Raw genomic sequence first — 20,840 nt, 5'->3', positions numbered from 1 at the left:
TTTTTTTTTTTTTTTTCTCTAAGAGAAAAAGTTGTGGTGAATTTTTTTTTAGCCTTTTCCTGTCTGGCAAGAATAACAGATGTAAGCATGCAGTAACTATAAGTGGTTCTTCAGGATGTGTCTTTAGCCAGGTCCTGTGCTCGTTCAGATTGGCTTCAAGGTGTTTGTCTTGCTGGGGGATTGAAAGATTGTCTGGCAAACTGATCCAGTATCTTCAAAAAGAAAGAAATCTGTACTTCATAACCCTCTGAAATACTTAATTTCTTTTTTTTTTTCAACTTCATAGCCTTCCCAGTCTCCTCCACAAGAACCAAGAGGTTTCTTGCGTGTGCTACCACTACAGTGATAATTTTCTTGTATAGGTTTCTTAAAATCATTAAAATATAACATAAAAACATGGCTTGTTTTTTCTCACCTTCCTTGTTTGTCTGTCTCCTTTTGTAATGCATGATGCTGCTTCCCCTCTGGCATACCCCTGCCCATCAGCCCAACATAATTTGTAGAGGTGTCATTGGTTTACAAGTATGGTCCTACAGTCGAGTTCAAAATTCCTTTTATATCAGTATTCTCCTTTTAGACTTAAATTTAGACACTGTAGAAGAGGTCAGGCAGCTGGACTAGATGATAATTTTAGGTCTCTTCCAACTGAAGTATTCTATTCAAAACTTAGTTTGCCTTGATATCTAGAAGTAGTGCAGGTGAACAGAAAGTTCTACCCATTTCTTCTGACAGCAGTCACTTAATGTGCCTGAACTTTGACTTTGGCTTTGCCTTTTATTTAGGGTGTGGTGTTTCATGCCTATCTCAGAGGATTTCACACTGTGCTGTAATAATTTACAGTATTGCTTCCAAGTCTAAGCTTCTTTAAGCCTGACTTATATTTTAGTAGAGGTCGAACCCATTCTTGTGGTTTGGGTTTTTTTTTTTGTCCAAAACCACTGGTTGGTGTTTTGGAGTATTTCAAGAAGCAGGAAACAGAAATAACTTTATCTCTCAGGTTTTTTTAACACCCATGTTCAGCATCCTGAAAAATGTCAGTAATGTTTAATGAAAGAGTTCTCAGTCGTGAGGTTCTCAACTCTATTGGCCGAGCTTTGTGTCTGGTGCTGTATTTGTCTGTGTCTCTTACCCACAAATGCTGCTGTTACTGGCTGCTTCTGCTGTGGCCCAGGGATGCTTTATAAGGATTTCCTCCTGTGCAGTTGGCCTGATAACCAGGGACTGCCAGCTGCCCTCTTTCCATTGGGATCCAAGGTTTTCCTCTGCCCAAGAGGACACTGACATCTAGTGGATGGGTTCCACTGACACAGGGCAGGAGAGCTGCTGCTTAGTGGCTGTCTTTCTTCTAAACTTAATTTTTCTTTCATTTAGATCCTTGAGGTTGTTAGGAAAGAGAAAAGGAAAAGCCCAGTCCATTTTTATCTAACTTCTGGAGTTTAAGGAGGGAAGTCTGTGCAGTCAAAGTAGTTAGTTGTGCTTTGTTGTTGGGTTTTGGGGTTTTTTGTTCCTTCAAGTCACCAGCATATGAGCCTTGGCTGTTTGTAATAAAATGATTCAAGTTAGGGCATTGGCAGTTGTCCTCCCAGCCTGTGAAGAACATAAGATTCTCGTGGAGCACAGCAAAAGGTAGATCATAAAGTCATTGAGTGGTTTGGATTGGATGGGACCATAAAGATCATCTAATTCAATGGCCCTGCCATGGGCAGGGACATCCTGCTCAAAACCCTACCCAGCCTGGCCCTGAACACTTCCAAGGATGGGGCAGCCACAGCTTTTATGGGCAACCTGTTCCAGTGTCTCACCACCCTCACAGTAAAGCATTTCTTCCTAATATCTTAGGAAGAAATAGATCTTCCTTATAGAAATATATAAGGAAGAAGAAATGTATTACCTTATATCTACACCTGCCCTCTTTGAGTCTGAAGCCATTGCCTGTGTCCTGTGGCTGCATGTCCTTGGAACAAGTCCCTCTCCATCTCTGTTGCTGGCTGCTCTAAGGTCTCCTTGCAGCCTTCTCTTCTCCAGGCTGAACAACCCCAACTCTCAGCAGGTGTTCCAGCTTCTCACCTCTGACACAGACAGTGCCTCTGAGTTGCCTCCAGTTCTGTGCCTGTTCTTTCTAGGAAACTTGAAGCCTAATAATTGCCTAATAGCTGCCTTGCAGCTTGTCCTGGACATGTTAGCTTAACTGGGAACCAAGTAGCAGAACATTTAACAAAACCACAGATTTTCCAGGAATGTTCCTAAGCAGAGAACAGTGCTTAGAAATCAAACTTATTGAAAATATTCATCAAAATGTTTGTATTTCTTTAAAGACAAAAATAGACATTTTGTTTCTGAAGTAATAAAATCCACATTTCTTTATCAGAGAAAATAAACACTGCTTAAAGCTTGACAGCAGGAGATGTCATGCTTAAGTATTGCTGCAGATTATTGTTTGATCTCTCAAGTGTTTAAACTATTCTGCACATTAGTACTCATTAAACAGTAATGTACTGGGTTTGGATTTGTTTACCATCTGGTAACTTTGTACATGTGGTTAGAATGAGACAATTTTAAGGAACTTAAATTAGGACTTAAAATCAAAGAAAAGTCTTTCAGGCCCCTTTAATGGTACAAGGGTCATAGAAAGTATAGACTGACATTGCTTAGGATGAGGGTGTTAGGCTTAAATGGTCAGGGACTGTTTTTAAAAGGAAAATATTGCTTCCTTATCCAGAGTAAACAGTATCCAGATTTTTTTTTTCCTGAAAGATGCTGATATTTGCTAGCATTCTTTGGTTATTTTGAAAGTATCTCCAAATTAAACCAGACTATCACAACCCAAACCCTTGCCATAAAAAAGAATTCATGTTTTATATGAGTTACCAGGAAACAAGTGTAAGAGCTATTAACACTTTTTGTGTGCATTTAGGCAATGCAAGCAATAGTAGAATATGAATGCTTCTGTCCTAAAAGGAAAATTTCATTAATTTCAAGTTGAAATAGTTTTACTAATTTCAGACCACAAAGAAAATCAAAAGCATAGTCCATTAAAACAGAAAAACCACACCTTTAACTAACCTGTTGTGGTAATTAAGAAGAAAAACTTTTTTTTTTTCCTGTGGCCTGTTGTCTTTTGAGAATTTATATTGTTCCATCTATACCTTGCCTACATGCTGGACTAACTACTGAATACAGGTTATGCCTGTTCTGTGCCTTTTTTCCTTGGTTACTTCTGTAACTCTTGAGTTGCTACTTAGTTATTTATTTTATGCATTTCTAGCCTACAACTTTATTTGGCACTTTTGAGGTTTTTTCTTTTTTCTTTTACCCTGAAAGTTAGTTCATTTGATTAATGTTATATTCCCATCTTCATCTCCTACTCTCTTCTGGTTTGTCATCAAATGTTTGTTAGTGTGCACTGCTTTGCTGGAGAGGTCATGAAGGAAAATGCCTGCTTGGTCTGGGAAGTTCTTTTGAGAAACTCTGCTTGTGAAATCCCTTCAGTCAGATGATTTTTTTTTTAATTTTTCCTTGTGAAAACAAGCTAAAGAGACTAGTCTGGACTGAATTCCTGTAGAAATTCACATACTCTTCTTTTGAATTGGCACCATATCAAATATTTATTTGAAGCTCAGATTGGAACAGTTTCCTTTTCCAAGAAAGGAAGTGGAGTCACATATTCCACATAGATGAGAATTATAGATAAAGATCTTGAGGTGGGATCTGAAGGTGTTCCTGTGTGTTTCTGAAATACCTGGAAGTAAATCTGTCATCCAGAACCTGGAGGTGTTGAATAAAGTTGTTTGTGGATCAGATAAAAACCCCGTGCTATTGTTTACCAAACAAACTATCGACTTGTACATTTTGGATTGTAAATAGTAATCTTTTTAAAGCAATGGCAGCTGAGGTTTATTTTAAATTTATCAGCAGCTTGATTGACAAGGCCCTTGTCTGAACCAGATTCCTTCTACCAGTTGACTTGAGGAACTTTGTATTTGTTGAAATTTGGCAGGAAGGACTGTATTTAGCACATTAACTGTGTAGCAAATTTAAGTTGTGGAGTACTTAAAAATCTTTAGGTGATTGAGCATATACTTCATATGAGGTAATTTTTTTCTTTGCTCTTCAAAATATAAAAATTACAGAAATGATTGCATTATAAATGTAAAAAAGTAATCTTACAACAATTTGGAAAATAATTTAAAATTTGAACTCCAGTTTTGATGTACAGAATAAAATATATATATAAAGGCTTTATTGTAGAAGTATGAGGAGTATAGTGGTATAGGTTTTCAACATTGGTTTTAAGAGGATGCACAATGAATGTCTTTTACTTGATCCTTTAGGTATAAGCTTTTGTGAGTCTTCAGAATTAAAAATTTCCTCAAAAATGTTCATGATTTTAAAAAGGTTAACTTCAAACTGTTTGATTAGAAGAATACTTTGATTTGCTTTCTGGTAACTTCACTGTAGTATTCTTGTCTTGGTATCTTGTCAAGATACAGGCCTGCCACAGGGACAACTGTTTCCTTTGTAGCCACTTTTGGATGGGCATGGCCTGGGAATACCTGGGTTAAGGTTACCATGGAACTCCAAGTGTTAATGGTATGGCAAACAATAAATGGTTGTCTTGGAGAAGCACAGCCTTTTCCTTTTCTTGAAGTGCTTATTGAACAAAATATGAGGCAAGTAAGACACATTCTCCTTGAGTTGTGACACTATATTAATTCTACAATATGTACTCTTAATGGTAATACTGTGCAGATGACTGTGGGTTTTTTGTGGGAGACAGTTGCATACAATATAGCATGAATGAAGAAGATTTAAGGAGCTTTAAGGAGCTTGCCTTGAATTCAGCAGAAAGAAATTAAATGACAAAGTTCATATTGTTCAAGCATTTGAACATTTAGCAGTTCTACTTGAGTGTTCAGCCATTAAAGCAAGAACTTTAAAGGAGAGAAATAATCTAAAGTCGTGCATGGAAATAACTGGTTGTCTGAATTTATTGTTTCTGTACTAGCCATTACTGCCTTGGTTTCATTTCAATAGTTGCTTTGTAGCTCTTTCTGCCAGAATTATGAGAATTTTGTTGGCCATTGGATTCCCTCTCCTGTCTCTTTTTGAAACCAGAATTGTTCTTGGAAGGTGTGTGCTTCTGAATTGTTGGGGACAAATTTGTTAGGCAAAAATTGACAGATACAACAAATATAAATTTGCAGTGATTACAACACAAAATTACTTTGTCTCTCTCTAAATATTGTGCTGCTTATTAGCTAGGGTTATTACTGTTGGAATCTTAGTACAAGTTTGTGACTTTAATGAGGCTACTTCTTTCTAGCTCTTAAAATGCTATTGAACTCTATCATAAATGGCCTCTTTATGACCAGCACATTCCTTGGCTTCCAAACACAGCCTCAAAGAAAGGGTGAAAATAGTTGTGAACGTGTTTTCTCCAGATAGTAAAAATATATTTTCTATTTGATGTCTTAGCTTTTTTTTACAATCTTTTATATATTCCCTGTGTATGAGTTGCTGCATGGGAAGTACTGATTCAGTGTTTGTCAAAAATTTTCTTATTTTTGTTTATTAAATAGTGGGGGTTTTATTTGCCAATCATGAACTGGCATAACTATCAGTATTATCAGTATCCTAGTCTTATCTGCTGAATAGTGGGGATTCTAAACTGCTGAAAGTCTCTAAAAATACTGTGTTTCTATACAAGGTTCAAGCTTGCTTCAAAAAAAAAGTAGTTAAAACTTTTGGTGAAAGACAGAATTGACATATTTTTATATGAATTGTATATTAAACACTAAATTTGTGTCATTGAGTAGCAATTCAACTGTATGCCAAAGGATGTCACTGAAAGGAACAGCACCTCTGAGCTCTAGAGATGTTTCAGTAAGGTAATTTGGACTCAAAACTAGATTGCAGGTTACAGTGTTTCTTGAGTGCACAAACAGTTCTGCTTTTTACCCAGAGCAGTTGTTAGGCTCCAGCTTTTCAGCTTAAAATCATTCTCAGTGCGAGTCTTACAGGGCAGGATCTGTGTTTCAGATAAATTTGCAAGACATGGCTGTTAAAACCCTTTTGGGAAGGCAGGACGTAACTGCTATGGCAGACCTTTTTTGAGGGAGTGTGTGCAGATTTATTAAAAGGCTTAAATAAGGTTTTTATAAGGCTCTAAGACTATTCTCCTGTGCCCTTATTTATGGCAGCTTTGGTAGTGGGGGACTAGCAGGTAGGAAATTCTAGTTTACTTCTGTTGGAGTGAAAGCTCAGTGTTTCCTGTTTCAGTCATAGTGCTTTTTTTTTTCCACCTTGTATGAATTGCTTGGAAAACAAACACTGACCTCAAGGAAATGTGTTCCAAGGCGTGGGAAAAGAGGAAGGGTTTTGCATCTTGTGAAGGAAGAGGGAGGAGAATTTGGGTTGGTTCCCCCCCTTTTCTTTGGTGCTGAGCAGAAATAAATGCGAGATACATTCTCCATGGATCTTAATGTTCATGCCATATACTATGAAGTCACAGGCAAGGGAATGGTAAAGACTGTGGGAGTAATAGGAAGTGATAGATAATGAAATAATTCAGGGAGAATTTATATGGCTAAAACCCCTCAATATTCTTCAAGGATAGAAGCTAGTACTCATTTAGATCCTCATGCTGTTTGTTGATATTAATTGTACCTCATGTGTATTTGCTGTGCAGGTTTTCCTGTGAATGCTTCTCACAGGGTGCTTTGGAGTGTTTCAGGATGCTGTGTTGGTTGAGACACAAGCACTGAAGCTGAAGAGCCACAAAGCTGTCACAAATAGTGACTGGTCCAGCCCCTCCTGTGACCATGAAAATATGGCTTTTGTTCTGTTTAGCTACCTGATTGACCTGGAATAAAACCTCTTGCCTATGGGGTGTTTCTTTGTGGAAAGAGTCTCAACTCACCTTTAGATACTTTCTTCTAGGTTTCCAAGGGTTGATCCTGGGACATTGTTACTTTGGTATCTGTTCCTGTTACATCAGAGCTGTTGGGTTTTGAAGTAAATCTGGTGTGTGTAACAGAGAGGAGGACCAGTATCTACTTCATCTCTATTTTGGGTGAAGGACATGGTCTGTGCAAGTTTTCACTCAAATGTTGCACTCACAGTGTAGTGTCACATCCAGGATGTCAATTTAATTTACTTCAGAGGCAGAGTCTGGGATAGACTGTAAAGATGGAGTAGACTTGTAGTGTGGTAGCCTCTCCTGGATAACTCAGAGTGGCTCTTGAAAAGAAGTTTACTTAAACCTATAACCATTTTTTGTTTTAAGTAAAGATTAAATGTGATGCTTTTGATATACCTGTGCTGTCAACATGCATAAAGCCTAATACTGAACAAATAAGAGGAAAATAATCCAGTAATTTGGAAATTATGATTTTAAACAAGGGAGTTCCCTGGGTTATGAGTTTTATTTCTTTGTTTCTTAACTGCTTTGCTTCCATAGACTGTTTGGGTTTATATTGTGAAGACAAAAAGTCATCCTGTTGCAAAAAAATGTGAGGCTTATTTCTGTTTTGAATTATCAACAATTGTTCTGGAATTGCTCTAACACTCAAGAAGCTGCTAGTTGTAGTGTGCTAATGTTAATCTTTTCTGGTTTTGCATCAAGGTACTTCCTAGACTTGAGTCCAAAGCAGTCAGCCTTCTAATTGTGTGCTTTCATAATAATAGAAATTTTCATGCTCTTCACTCATCATCTATAAAGAACTGTTACTGTTTCACTGTCCAGCACATTTTCACTTCTTCTAATGTGTTCACAGTAATCACCTCAATAATGTGAGTGTGCTGAGGAAACAGTATGGTTCAGAGATGGGAAGTTATAATCCTAATTCTTAATGAGTGTGCTCAGGACATACATTAGCAACCTACTAGCTAAAACCAGAATATGCTTTAGTAATTTAATGTTCTGTTTTGCTCAATTATCTCCTTGCTTGTTGCCAAACCACAGATCTACTTAGTCCTCTCCAACCTTGTAAAATGGGCAGTAGGTCTGTGGCTTAACTATAATGCTGAACATAAATTAATTGTAATTGATAGTACTGCTAGTTTAGACTAGGATTAACATGCAAATAATATAAAAATAGTTTTAGAAATGAGGGAAAGGAAAGGAGACTTGAAGCAGTCAGCCCACATTTTGATAGTGTCTGTGTAAAGCTGTCTTTATTTATTAGTAGTGTGGGAGATGTATCCGATTCTAACATTTTTCTTGGGGAAAATATAAGTTTAGAAAGATGGGAAATGTTGATCTTACTCTGACAGTACCTAATTCTGGAGAGTAATTCCGTTGGAGTTTTTTACCTGATTCTGGTTTTAATGTGATACCAGAGAATGTGAGATGTGCACCTTTACAGGCTTGCAGGATTATCATTTTGCCTTCTCTGCATTATCTACCAGCATTGTCTGCATTGGCTGACACTTCTTTATGGGGTAGAAATCTCCAATTAGTATAGTGACATGAATTCACCTCTTTCCTGAGAAAATAGCAGAGAGTTAAGATAATGTAAAATCATTAAATGTCCTGAGTTGGAAGGGACCCACATGGATCACTGAAGTCCAACACCTGCACAGAACACACCATACAATCTAATACTGCAATAATGCTGTTTTCAGCTGTCTGGGTCATTTTGGAAGAATTTTTCTTCTATGTGGTTCCCACAAGCTTCCTGGAATGCAGTGGGGTTTGTTGGACTCATCAGAGTCCTGCTCTGAAATGCAGAAGACAGAGCTCCCAAAGGAGTGTAGTTACCTGTAGGCCTGTGTATTCATCACTTCAGCAGAGATTCCCTTGGAGCACCCAGGGTGGGTTGGTGCTGCCAGAAGAGAGTGCCAAGGCAATGAAAACTCTTCCTTCTATCAGTTCAGCCTGCAATCTCCCTTCAGGGCTTTGTTTCAGAGATAGATCCAGTGCAGACTGCTAACCTGGATTTTTGCAGCCAAAGCCATCGGTGAATGTTGAGATACAGTGAAGTTTTACCAAAGCAAATCATTCTCCTTCCACTGTTTATGTTTGACTAGTGTTTGGGAAGGCTTTATCCCTCCATCACAAGGGCTAGGAATTCTGGCAAACACTTGCTGTTTGAAAGCTGACAGGAATCAAGGGGGAGATACTGGCATGGGTCACAAGTGTATGCTATTTTACAAGTACTCCTGAGACAAAGTGCTGTTCACTGTGTTCATTTATTCCTTGCCATTGCAACCTGGAGCTGCTCTCCTGAATAGTCCATTCTCCACCTGAGTTCACTACCACCAGCTAGTCTTGGTGTTTCCCAGACACCTCACTGGTGAGAAGGTGGGATAGGAAAACTCCAGCTGGATTTGCAAGGCATTGAACTTGAAATATTTCTGGAACCAAAGCAGTTTTAGGAAGTCAGAGCCCCATTTGAGCACTGATACCAAAGTCTGCAGTGAACTCTCTGTTGCCAAAGGCATCTCTGGCATTTTTTCATTCGTAGGTACAGAACCTGAAACCTGGGTTATCTGACTAGAGATAACCAGAAGATAGTAATTTTGAAATTTTTGTGGGAATTTAGTTCACATTGCTCCATACAGGTACATTTTTTCACTCTCTAGGTATTAGGGAAGGTATTCTGCCCTGCTGAGCTTTATCTAAATTATTTGAATGAAACCAGAGTTGCACATAATTCTTGGTTTTTTTCTTCCCTTCCTGTTAGTAAGAAAAATGCAATGCCCACCTTATGATAGAAACAGCTCTCTTATTTAATGAAATGAGTGCATTAATACAACATTTTTGAAGTGTTTCCTAGCATCTTCTTTATGCTCTGATTTTTAAGGAAACTTTTATGGAACCTTTTCTTTAATTTCTTGTTTCTTTGAGTATTTCTTCATGCACTTTGGCAAATTTTGCAGAACAAAATATGTTCCTTGTCATTGGCACAATGTCAGGAGACCACTGCCAGAGCTGACTGTGTAGAGCTTCCTGAGCCTGGTTGAGTATGGCAAGTGGGTGTTGTGGAATACTGTAGCACCTTCCTTGTGGCACTCTGATATGTCCTGCTCCTCAGGAATGGTCAGAAAGCAGAGTCAAGAGAACATCTCTGTTGTATTATCTCTTGCTTTGCCAATTAGAAATGTCAGAGAAGGCTTGGGAGGCAGTTTGAAGACTTGAGATAACAGAAACTCTGGCGAAATATTTGTCTTGTTCTCCTTGAAAAGAAGCCCAGAAAGGAGTCAAAGGAACTTTTATATCTTAAATAAAGTTTATGCTTTTGAAGTGAGTTCTTTAAATTTCAGTAGGCTATATAAATGCTTTCTTTAATCCACAAACAGCACTTCTATGATATTAGGCATTGTGTCTTTAAAGGCTTTCTAAAGTGCTAAATAAATAAGTAAACTGACAATGAAAGTCAAAGCTCTGTATTTCCTGAACTGATTGGACAAAGTTCTTCTTAATATGGTAGGATTCCACAAGTTGATCTTCAAAAGCTGGTTTGTCTTTTTGTAAAAACTGAAATAGATTTGTAGTACAGATTGTAAAACCACTGTGGAAGTTGGAAGTATGTTTCTGAAACTTAAATTGTTTCAAAGACTCATCTCCTTACTGTCACATGTGGTGTTTGTCACCACCCCACAAACCACTTCTGTCATGCAATGAATAAGCAGAATTAAAATTGAGCTTTTCTAATAACTGGAAGAACTAAAGGCCTTGTGAATGCAGCTCTTAAAGTGTATATTTCTGACTCATCATGCTTGTCTTTGACCTTTTGGTTTGTTGTTGAACAACATGCCAGTGAGGATTTCCGTGGTACCAGGACAGCAGCCCCACTGGGCAGGGTTATCTGCAGAGACACCAGGCTGGGCCTGCCATGTCCCTGCTCTTGGATCTTCAGGGAAGCATTTTGGTGCCCAAGTGTCTTCAGGGAAGCATTTTGGCAGTTGACTGACTTAACCCAAATGAGTGCTGCCTTGTGCTCTAGACAGTTGTTTATTAACAATTAGCTGCTTGAAACCAGGCTGAGACAAATCTTGCTGCCTGTCCTGTCAGCTTAGTGTGGTCTGAACAGAATTCTTTTCTCTTCTGCCCTGTCATTACCCCCATTCTGCTATTGAGTACATTCTCCTCCTCCTGGTCACTCTGGGCTGTAACCTAGGAAGCACTGGATCCTTTGCATCCCACAGCAGGCTGTCAGCACACACTGCAATAGTCTTCTGCAGGAATTTTCTATTGCATGTAGGGCAGAATCCTCTGCTGACTCTGGCACTTTTCCATTCCTCTGGTACTCTATCCAAAGCTCAGTTTTAAAAATTCTTTCCTTACTCTTTAGTCGATACTTCCTCTTCCAAAGCATGAAATAGATATTATTCTATGTAGCAGATACTACTATAAATTGTAAAGAGTGCTCCTTGCTCATTTTGATTGCTCTTAGGACTGTACTTAGGTATCTTCTATTACCCATGTCACAGAGCAAGTGGCAAACATGCATTAAAAGCATGGATCCTGAAGTATTTTAGGAACAGATGTGTGCTAAAATCAACCTGTGTTTCATTTCCAGGCTTTGCCTTGGAGCTGAGCTAAGCTAATCCTACTTTCTGATCTGTTTAGCAAACTGTAGAGCAGGGGAGATTGAATCATGTAGGGAAGAAGACTCTGCTGGATTCTCATAGCGTTGTTTTCTAGAAAATGAAAGTTGGTAGTAGGCACTCAAGCCTTTTTGGCTTACAATTTGTCCAAATTGTGTGGGTGAAAGTGCATGCCTTTTTTACTTGTGTGCTTTTAAAATGGGCTTAGCCAAAAAGGATCATCTTCCTACTTTTTGATACCTAACCTGACTTCCTAGAGTGTGTTCTTTCTCAGGTAAAATAACTTCTGCTTTTAGTCACGAGTTTTAAAAGTAGTTTTTCTCTAAACTTCTTTTAAGCAGAATCACGACATTTGCCCTATAATAATCAGTAAGATGGATGAGAAAACCCTTTAAGACTCACAGCCATGTTGGAACAATGCACAAAATCATATTAATGACTGTTCTTGGAAAGTATCATTGTTGGTCTTTGCCTTTTTTTCCCCCCCTCTTCATTGGAGATGTCAAGCCTATTTCAAAGTATTTCTCAGCCTTGCAGTTCATAGCTGGTTTAACCAAATTATGTGCATTCATTTGGCTTTTTCTAGACTCCTGGGTGTGTTCAGTCTTAGCACAAGTGATATTTTTTGACTTAGGAAAGGTCAATGTTATGTAGGACAGTCTCCTGCATGCAGTGCTATTCTTTGTGTGTGCTGTGTGACAAACCAGGTTTCCTTGCCTGCTGTGTGTTCAGGTTATGCTGTGAATTTATTTTTAGTGTTGCAAAGATGAGCATAGTCTACCATGAGGGCTTCAGGAACTGTGTGTGTTTTTTTAAGAATTGAATCTTCCTGTACCTCACTCTTACAATACTTTGAGGTTAAATATTTAGCAGCTTGGTCACTGTGTGGTCAGACACTAGCACATCTCCAGATATTTATTGTTTTGCTTCATTGGTTAATATTACAGATTTCTGAAGAAAATTCATTTCATTTATATAAAAAAAAGAGTTGTAGGCTAATTCTGGTGCACTTTTTAGTGTTCGTTGATTGAATCTGTGATGAAATTCTTGCAGAAGAGAAAAAAAATTGAAAACTGGTGCTTCTTGATTTGCCTTTTTTTTTTTTTTACTTTATCATTTGGTTTTGCTCTGCAAATGTCACTTTCTGGTTTATTAGATGTGTATTCAATTAAATTAATGACAGGTTTTATCCACATTTGCATAGGTATTTTTTTTTTCTATATCCATATAAATTTCATTAAAATGTTTTCTCTATGTAAGAGAGATGCTAAGTTTTATGTGATTTTATTCTTCAGGTTGAGGGTGGGGCTAGGACAATTTTGGACCTAATATGCATAATTAGTCACCTCAATTGCAGAATAAATTAGGAGGAATTATTGAAGGGCTTGAGTTGCCAAAACATTTTTTTAATTAAAGTGTGCAGTGAGTGTCCCAAGTGTTTTCTTCTTGAATTCTTCTAAAGCTGCTGCTAAAACTGGCTTACAGACAGATCATCTTTGTTATGATACCTTTCTGCCTGTAGGTTGTTGCATAGTCAGTGACAAACAAGATTTACATTTTTAACTGGCAAAAAGCCTCTCCCTTTGTCCCCCTTCCCCAAAAGAACGCAAATCATGAATATTTTGAGTCTTCAAGTGTACAGTGATGAATTGAATATAGAGGGAGGGAAACATGAAGGGTGTCTGTCCTTCTGCCTGGGCAGAGCACCCTCCACTGGGGATGCTGAGTTTGTTTGGAGCTACTTTCAGTCTTCCTCTTGGCAGTCTTGTGCAGCACCACCACGTCAGTGTCGATAGAATGGCTGGGTTTGCAACCACCAGAGTTACATTTCTTAGTTCTTTGGTGTTCTTTTTAAATCTGTATGTCTACAGAGTTTAAAATAACAAGGACTGCTGGCTCCTCTTGGATTTATTTTTTTCAATGAGAACTTTTACTCCTCACTTTTAAGGTTGCAAAGGCCTAACTTGTTTGGAATGATAAAAGCTGTACTGCTCTTTTTATTTTCTAGGTTACTGCAAGGCAGGGGCTGGATTTTATTATTAGAGGTTTTGACTCTCTTATGTTTCTAGGGTTTGAAATAGATGGAGGGGGAAAAATGACATACTGTTGTGAGTACAGCAGACTTCCTGTCACTCATCTTAATTGTGCCTGAGAGACAGGGACCTTCTTTCTTCCAGCTTGAAACTCCACAGGAGCTGGGTGTTAGGAGTTGGCACTGGTTAAATGTAAGATTTTGCTTTCTGTTCAGTTGTCAGTGCTGGAAGCTTGGTGCCTCAGAGCCAAGTAGCAGCTGTTCCTGAGCCAGCCCATGCTGTGCTCTTCCTCCAGGTACCCTGAGATATTTCTGTTTCTCACAGGTATTCTTAATTCAGTTGTTACTCAACAGGGCAAGGTATTGTCCAAGTAAAATATGGCCATAGTTCATGCTGGGGCTGTAGTGGCTTTTCCAAAATTATTCCATGTCTCATAATGCATAGAGCTGGCATCAACTTAGGCATAACCTGTTGATGTGCTAAAAGTACTGAAATAAAGTACTAAACTAAAGGTGTTTAAACTTCATTGTAGTGAATATCATAAAAGGAGAGAAGAGATTTTTTTTTTTTCCAAGTGATCATCTTCGTCAATGAAACTAATCCCTTGTGATGTTTATCTTAAGGCTTGGAAATTTATGTTAAATCTTTTATTCCAGAGGTTAAGAAGATTATCAACAAAATACAGAACAGAGAAGATCTACCCAACAGCCACTGGAGAAAAAGAAGAAAATGTTAAAAAGAATAGATACAAGGATATATTACCATGTAAGTCTGATTTACATGTTGATAGAGGACAAAGGAATGGACTTGTTATTCTCCATGTATTTTGAATTTTACTTTTTAGTTATTACTGAAAGGCAAAATTAGAGATAATTTGCTGAAAGATGTTTTTATTTTTAACTGAGAAGGCAAAGGGACTGAGGGTTCTTATATTTTATCAGGAGAGGTATCTCCTGATAACATAAAAGATAGAGATGTTCTGGTTCTGAGCTGTATTGAGCTGACACTTTCATTTTAGCTCAGAGTAGCTGATAACTTTACTAGATGCTTAAATGTATGTTTTCCTTAGGAGCATGTTTTCATGGCAGAAAACAAACAAATGTCGGTGTATAGTCTAGGTGAAATTCTAAGGAAGCTTAAGGAACCTGTTTAGATGTAAAATAGATCTTTTTTTGCCTGTTTGCATCCTGAAAATGGTGTTGAAGGACTTTCAATGCCGGATTAGCTTTGGTTTCTATTTTGCTAGAGTCCAAATGAAATTCTTTTTACTGTGTAGACACAGAAAGCAAGAGTCAGAGCACAATTTAGATTTTAAACCCACCACCGTGTGGATATTACAGATACACGTGCAATTACAAGACTGTTTGTTACATGCTAACTTTGTGGAGCTCCTGGGGTACAGCTCACTGTGCCTCTGGATCTGAACAGCTGACAGTGAGGTTCAGGGGTAGTGTTGTGACAAATGCCCCTTCTCTTGTCCCAGAACACATATTTACATATTTACATATTTACAAATTTACTCTGCTTATTAGCTGGGAGGAAATGTTTAGTCAGTAGAGTGAAAGAGAGAGAGGAAGTTGTTATTGTCATCTTATTAACAGTGTCCTGGCATTTTGGTGGATTGTGAACAATATAGTGAAATCTTGGTAGCAGCCAGGCTGAACTGGTGAGACAGTGGTTTTACTTCTGTGGAAATAAAAACTGAGCCACTGGGATCTGAGAGGGAATAAAGCTCAGAGTGGGGAAATGAGTGAACTTCAAAGCTGACATTGAGGAAAACTGAAGATGTATTTTCAGTTTAAGTGAATATCTCAAACATCCAAAGTCTCCAGCAATGAAGTGATGGGAAATCAGCTTGAAATGAGAAGCAGGAGAAAGGCCAAGTATCCATGTCTGTCTCTTGTAAATCCAGGAAATGATGTACATTTATAACTTAATCAGAGATTAGTATTTATCAAAATTGGTACCAGAAAGTTAAGAACCTCAGCACTAACTCAGCACTGGCTTTGGAGTAGGGTGCATGTTCCCCTTAGAGTTTACTAAGCCATCCTAAAAGGTAGTTAAATGCAACATGGGGTTCACTGCTCACCTGAAGAACCAATTAGTTATTGTGAACTGAACCTTTATAACAATATAAAACAATATCCAAGCACTTAATCTACAGAAGCTGAGAACTGCAGTGGATTTTTGGGGGTGAATACTATTCCAGACCTTAAGCTCTGTAACAGCTGAGCTGTGTCACACAGAAGCAGGATGGCAATGTTGGCATTTGGAAACTGCTCTAGAATTTTGGATCTACTGTGCTGGGAAAATAGGATCCCTCATTAGCCTGCTACTTTAATTAGTCTGTTCTGCCACTTCAAAGCAGTTTTTAGTCTAAAGTCCATGACACCATTTCATGGTTAGAGAATGTTCTTGCTTTTGGTGTTCAGCATGGAACACCATGTCTATGTATCAGCACGGAACAGTGCAATGTGTTTTAAGGGTTTTTCTAGGCATTTATATGAGTGTGTTGTCTTTAGATTTGTGATCTAAAAGTCTCCTAATTTACACTTGTGCTTTTTTAAGAAGCATTACATGGTAACAGATTTTTTTGCATGTTATGGGTACTCTGGCAGAAAAATTTCACAATTTTGCAAGCTTTTTGTGAGAGCTTTCTGTATAGAAATAACTCTTAGCATTTACTTCTTCTAGGCACAGTTCCTTGTTTTATTATCAGTGATGTTTTGACAAAACAAAAAACCCAACTAACTGTGTTTTCTCTTTTGAAATATATTTGTTCTTTGTCTTTTTCTTGAATTTAGGTCTAATCAAAGGTTTAGCAGCTGTTCTGTGGTTGAGGAATTGACCCTGGGAGCAACAAGTAACAAATTGCTTGAGCAGCTGCTGTTTCTACCTATACTTCTGTTGCCCCATTTAAATATAATTTCCTTTTTGATATGGATTTTCAACTGAAAGAACCTCTAGTGTAAAGATAGTCTGAACAATTTTTATATTGTAGCTAATAAGTGTTGTTATCAACAAGAGCTGGAAGGACTGGCAAACCTGCCAACCACCTACACCATTTCAGTAACAATCAAGTTGTTGTATTAAATATGCATTTTTTAAGGCCAAAAAGAATAACAAACTGTTTAGTTTATTCTGTCAACAAATAATAAGGCTATTTTTATATTGCTGAGGATTTTGGTCTCCCAAGAGCTGCTGGTTTTGTCAGAAGCTTTCTCTGAGACAGCTGGTAATGTTTGAGGCAGAAATTTGACATGTCCAAAAGCCCCTAAATGAAGGAATCTGCTGCTTTCTAGTTCAGAAGTGCCCCAGCAAGAGCCTAGCCCAGCCTCTGGGGGACAGGGGTCAGTGTGTGCCTGAGCAGTAAACCCTGGTCCTGTGTCCTGTTGTGGTACCTGATGGAATCCTCCTTGGCAGAGACTGTGAGAGCTGCCAGCTGCTTTACCTGTGCTCTGGTGTTTTGTGTTTTCTGCCTTCCCTAAGTGTGGCTTAATTCTGACCACCATGCTCTATGTTAAAGCTGTGTAACTGCAGTTTTGATGGCTTCTGATTAATTGTATTTTGCCTCTTTGTAATGAATTGCTCTTGGAATTCCAGGGGGTGATACCCTGTGAACTTGAGTATCAGAAGCACAGAGCAGTAGGAGCTGCTCTGCTTGTCACTCACTACCTGAGCTGGTTTACCCATAAATCAAATGTATTGACTTGCTTGTGTGACTCACCTTTGGAAAATGTTCTTTAATGAACTATATATATTATATTTTGTACTATATATATATATTATATTTGCTGTTCTATATTGATTTCCTTGTGTTGTAATCCTTGTTCAAAAAATATTTTGGTCTGGTTTTTTTTAGTTGATCACAGCAGAGTTAAACTGACCTTAAAAACTCCTCCACAAGATTCAGATTACATCAATGCAAACTTTATTAAGGTATGTGCTACTAGTTTAACAGTTCTTCTATTCTTTTTAAGCTTTTTGTTCTTGTCAGTGCAGTTTTAATATTATAGTCTAACATAAGACTTTAAAGCTGTAAGGGAAGATATTATTTTACTATGACTTGAATAAAATTGCAAACATGATGCCATTTATAACACAATCTTTAAAGCTTTGATTTTACTCCTAAGTGGAAATATAATGTAAAATACTTAATTTTAGTGGCAGGCAAGTGCATTGGAGATTTATACCATAGGAAAATTCAGTTGTTTTAACAGGTGATGTTTTTAGGGACCATAAATGAAGTGTTTGACAATTTGTGTATGTTAATGTACCTTTCACTCTATTCATGGAAGAAGTGTGGCAAAGGAATTAATATTCTAACATTCTTAATCTAATAATGGCAATGGAATTAATCCAGCATTCTTAAAGAGAAGCCAGAATTGGACTAAAAGCCTGTTACAGTTTTGTTTCAAAGTCTTAATATCTTTAGCTGTCTTTGTAGCTTTATTCTGATGCTGCTTCTACACAATATTTATTTTTCAGAAACAGGTAAAATCTAAATCTTCCTGCAGTAAATCTTCCATTTAGCTTGAAAAGCTGAATATTAATGTACTGAAAATTAATATAATGAATAAAATTAATATTAAATTGTATTTATTAATATAAATTCTAAAATTTTGTATTTTTGAAATGTATAACAGGGAGGGAGGAACTTAAATTTGTTCAAGAGGATGCTTTTGTACAGAAAGATTTTCAATTTTTCTTCACTGAATGTTTGAGTAACAAAGAAAATGCAGACTTAAAGGGAATACTTATTTCCTGCAACAGTCTCTGGCAGTGCTGTAGCTGTTGTGATCTTGGCCTCCCTTGAGATTACCAGCTCAATTCCCACTAATGTAATTAGGAGTCACGTTTCGTATTCGCCCTTCCTGTGATATATATAATAAAAAAAAAGGATATTCTAATTTTACACCATTGCAACCCAAAACCTTTTTTAATTCAGTGCAGATAAATGTTCTTTATAAACATTAATGGTTCCTTTCTGCAATCCCAGGGAGTACATGGGCCAAAAGCATATGTTGCTACCCAGGGTCCTTTAGCCAACACAGTCATAGACTTCTGGAGGATGATATGGGAATACAACGTTGCTGTAAGTACCTGTAGAAAAATTCAGTGTTACCTTATTTCATGGCACTGTGATTGTGTAGTTTTTTGCTTGAGCTGGCTATTATTATCAAAATATTGACAGTGATTTAGATTATTTGCTTCCCAAATGTTGCCTTTTGTAGTTAAATGCAATTAATGTTGTTTATTCAGTTTAATAATGTAAATTTAAAGTAATAATTTTGTTGAATGAACGTTAAGTCCTTCATATTTATGAGCAGGTTCTTGCTTGTTTTATCTGTAAGGTAGGAGACCTTACAATTCTGACTTAATGTAGACTGACAAAATCAAATACAGAACCAGCATGTGAAACAACAAGCAAAACCCCAAACCAGTTACCTTTCCTTTTATGCTAATTTTGGGTTAGTTATTGCTTTATATATTCTATGTGTGTTTAAACAGCTTTTGTCAGGAATTAACTTTTAAATACTTGTGGAAATTGGATAGGTTTGACAATTTTTTTCTGAAAATTTTTTTGGGAGGGGAGTAGTTTTTTAACACTTACCTGTTTGTGCATTTTTATTGTGCTACTCAGGCTTTCTGATATAGCTTCACCTAAGAAATTTGATTGATGGTCAAGGGGTTTTTTTGGGGGGGGGGGTTGTTCATATTTTATGCATTCTATGTCATTTTAAGCAAATATAGCTATGTTTCTTCCAGCTGGTAAATAGTTCTCTATTTTTATAAATTTAGACTTTATAGTCAGACTGAATAAATTAGGTATTTGTGCAGGATTACAGTGAATTTGAATTAAGTATCCTTGAAGTGTTGTATTAGTGATGTAGATTTTGTGAAGGATGAAACTTGGTTAGTGTTTTAGAATTAGAGGAGCATGTGTATGCAGGAAAGAAAATATTATTTATAATTAGTCTCTTCCTTAGTAACCACTACAAGGGTATCAGTATCTGCCTGACAGAAGCAAGGGGTGAAGTGTGGGTTTAAGTTACATGATCCAAAAACCTCTAACTTGGAGCACCTTTTTTTTTTTTTGTCTTTTCAGATAATTGTAATGGCCTGTCGAGAATTTGAAATGGGAAGGGTATGTGTCCTAAATACAAAAATAAATGAGCTTTGCCCATATGGGGCAATAGCTGTGAAACTTCATCTGCCAAATCTGTAGCTGTGATAATAATACCAGATGAAGTGAGAATGCTTATCCTTACATTTCTGTACATAGGAAATGGTTCATGAGACTGCATTTCTCTGCCCCATTTGTGGGGTTACATGATTATTTAGGTGTCATCTCAGTGTGTGTTTGTGTACAGAACTGTACCAAGGGTTTGTTTCTGGCTGTGTCACTGTGGAAAAAGTGTCTTGCTCTTTGTGGGATGTAGGCCAACTATGAAAATCCCAAGTCCTTCAGAATTTCCTGTCAATTCATACAGCTGCAAAAACAATTTTTTTTTTAATCTCTCTTCTTTATTCTTACAACCTTAGAAGGAAATCCAGAATTGTGAATTCTCAGCTTCCATGAAAACTAAGCTTTCATTGCTCCCCTCTGCATGATGCTTAGGCATATGGTACAGGCAGACATGAAGTTTGCATCCTAATTTGCAAAGTGTCTTTTGCCTGTATTTCTGTGGGTTGTTTGAGGTCTTGGTTTTGTTTTTCTCTTATCCAAAAGAAAAGTTATTTTTATTATCTTAAAAGAAGTCCAGAATAAGGCATTCAGGGCTGTGATTTTGTCTGCTCTGCTTCTGTTAATCATCTTCCAGTACCATGCATGAATTAAATTGGGCTTCTTTACTTTAACAGAAAAAATGTGAGCGTTACTGGCCTCTGTATGGAGAAGCAGCTGTAACTTTTGGACCATTTCGTGTTTCTTGTGTAAGTATAAAGCTTTATAAGTTAATTTTCAAGTATTTAGTGGGTTTGTCACTTAAATATTCAATGAAATGTATGTGGTGGGCTTTTTAGTTGTTCACAACTAAGTTTTACCCAAGGACTCTCAAAGGAACATGCACATCTAAGCTGTGTGGTTTTTTGAATCCTCCATGATTGTTTTTTTCTTTCAAAGAAGGGAACCTGTGTCCCTTGCTCTTGTATGTTTTTATGTATTATTTCTTGAGCTTTATATGCTGCTTGAATGTCTGCACCAGACAAAAAATCAAAATCTTGTGCAGTTGTTTTGTGTGATACGACTTG

At 37.4% G+C, this 20,840-nt stretch overlaps 1 protein-coding gene across 3 annotated transcripts in view; it reads left to right on the top strand.

Annotated features, from left to right (window-relative positions):
- The window catches only part of PTPN12 (protein tyrosine phosphatase non-receptor type 12), a 69,511-nt gene that overhangs the window by 17,165 nt on the left and 31,506 nt on the right, over positions 1–20,840 (top strand). For all 3 annotated transcript variants that reach the window (XR_004981814.2, XM_036400823.2, XM_036400822.2), the window contains exons 2-6: positions 14,243–14,351; positions 17,449–17,525; positions 18,586–18,681; positions 19,696–19,734; positions 20,451–20,522. Coding sequence is in view for 2 of the 3 variants with exons in the window: in XM_036400823.2 (XP_036256716.1) it covers positions 14,243–14,351; positions 17,449–17,525; positions 18,586–18,681; positions 19,696–19,734; positions 20,451–20,522 (393 nt within the window). In the remaining variant the exon portion in view is untranslated. The remainder of the gene's footprint in view (positions 1–14,242; positions 14,352–17,448; positions 17,526–18,585; positions 18,682–19,695; positions 19,735–20,450; positions 20,523–20,840) is intronic.

Source organism: Molothrus ater, chromosome 5 (genome assembly GCF_012460135.2).
Source record: "Molothrus ater isolate BHLD 08-10-18 breed brown headed cowbird chromosome 5, BPBGC_Mater_1.1, whole genome shotgun sequence".
Classification (NCBI taxonomy): Eukaryota; Metazoa; Chordata; class Aves; order Passeriformes; family Icteridae; genus Molothrus; species Molothrus ater.
This window is presented reverse-complemented; position numbering and strand designations above follow the sequence as displayed.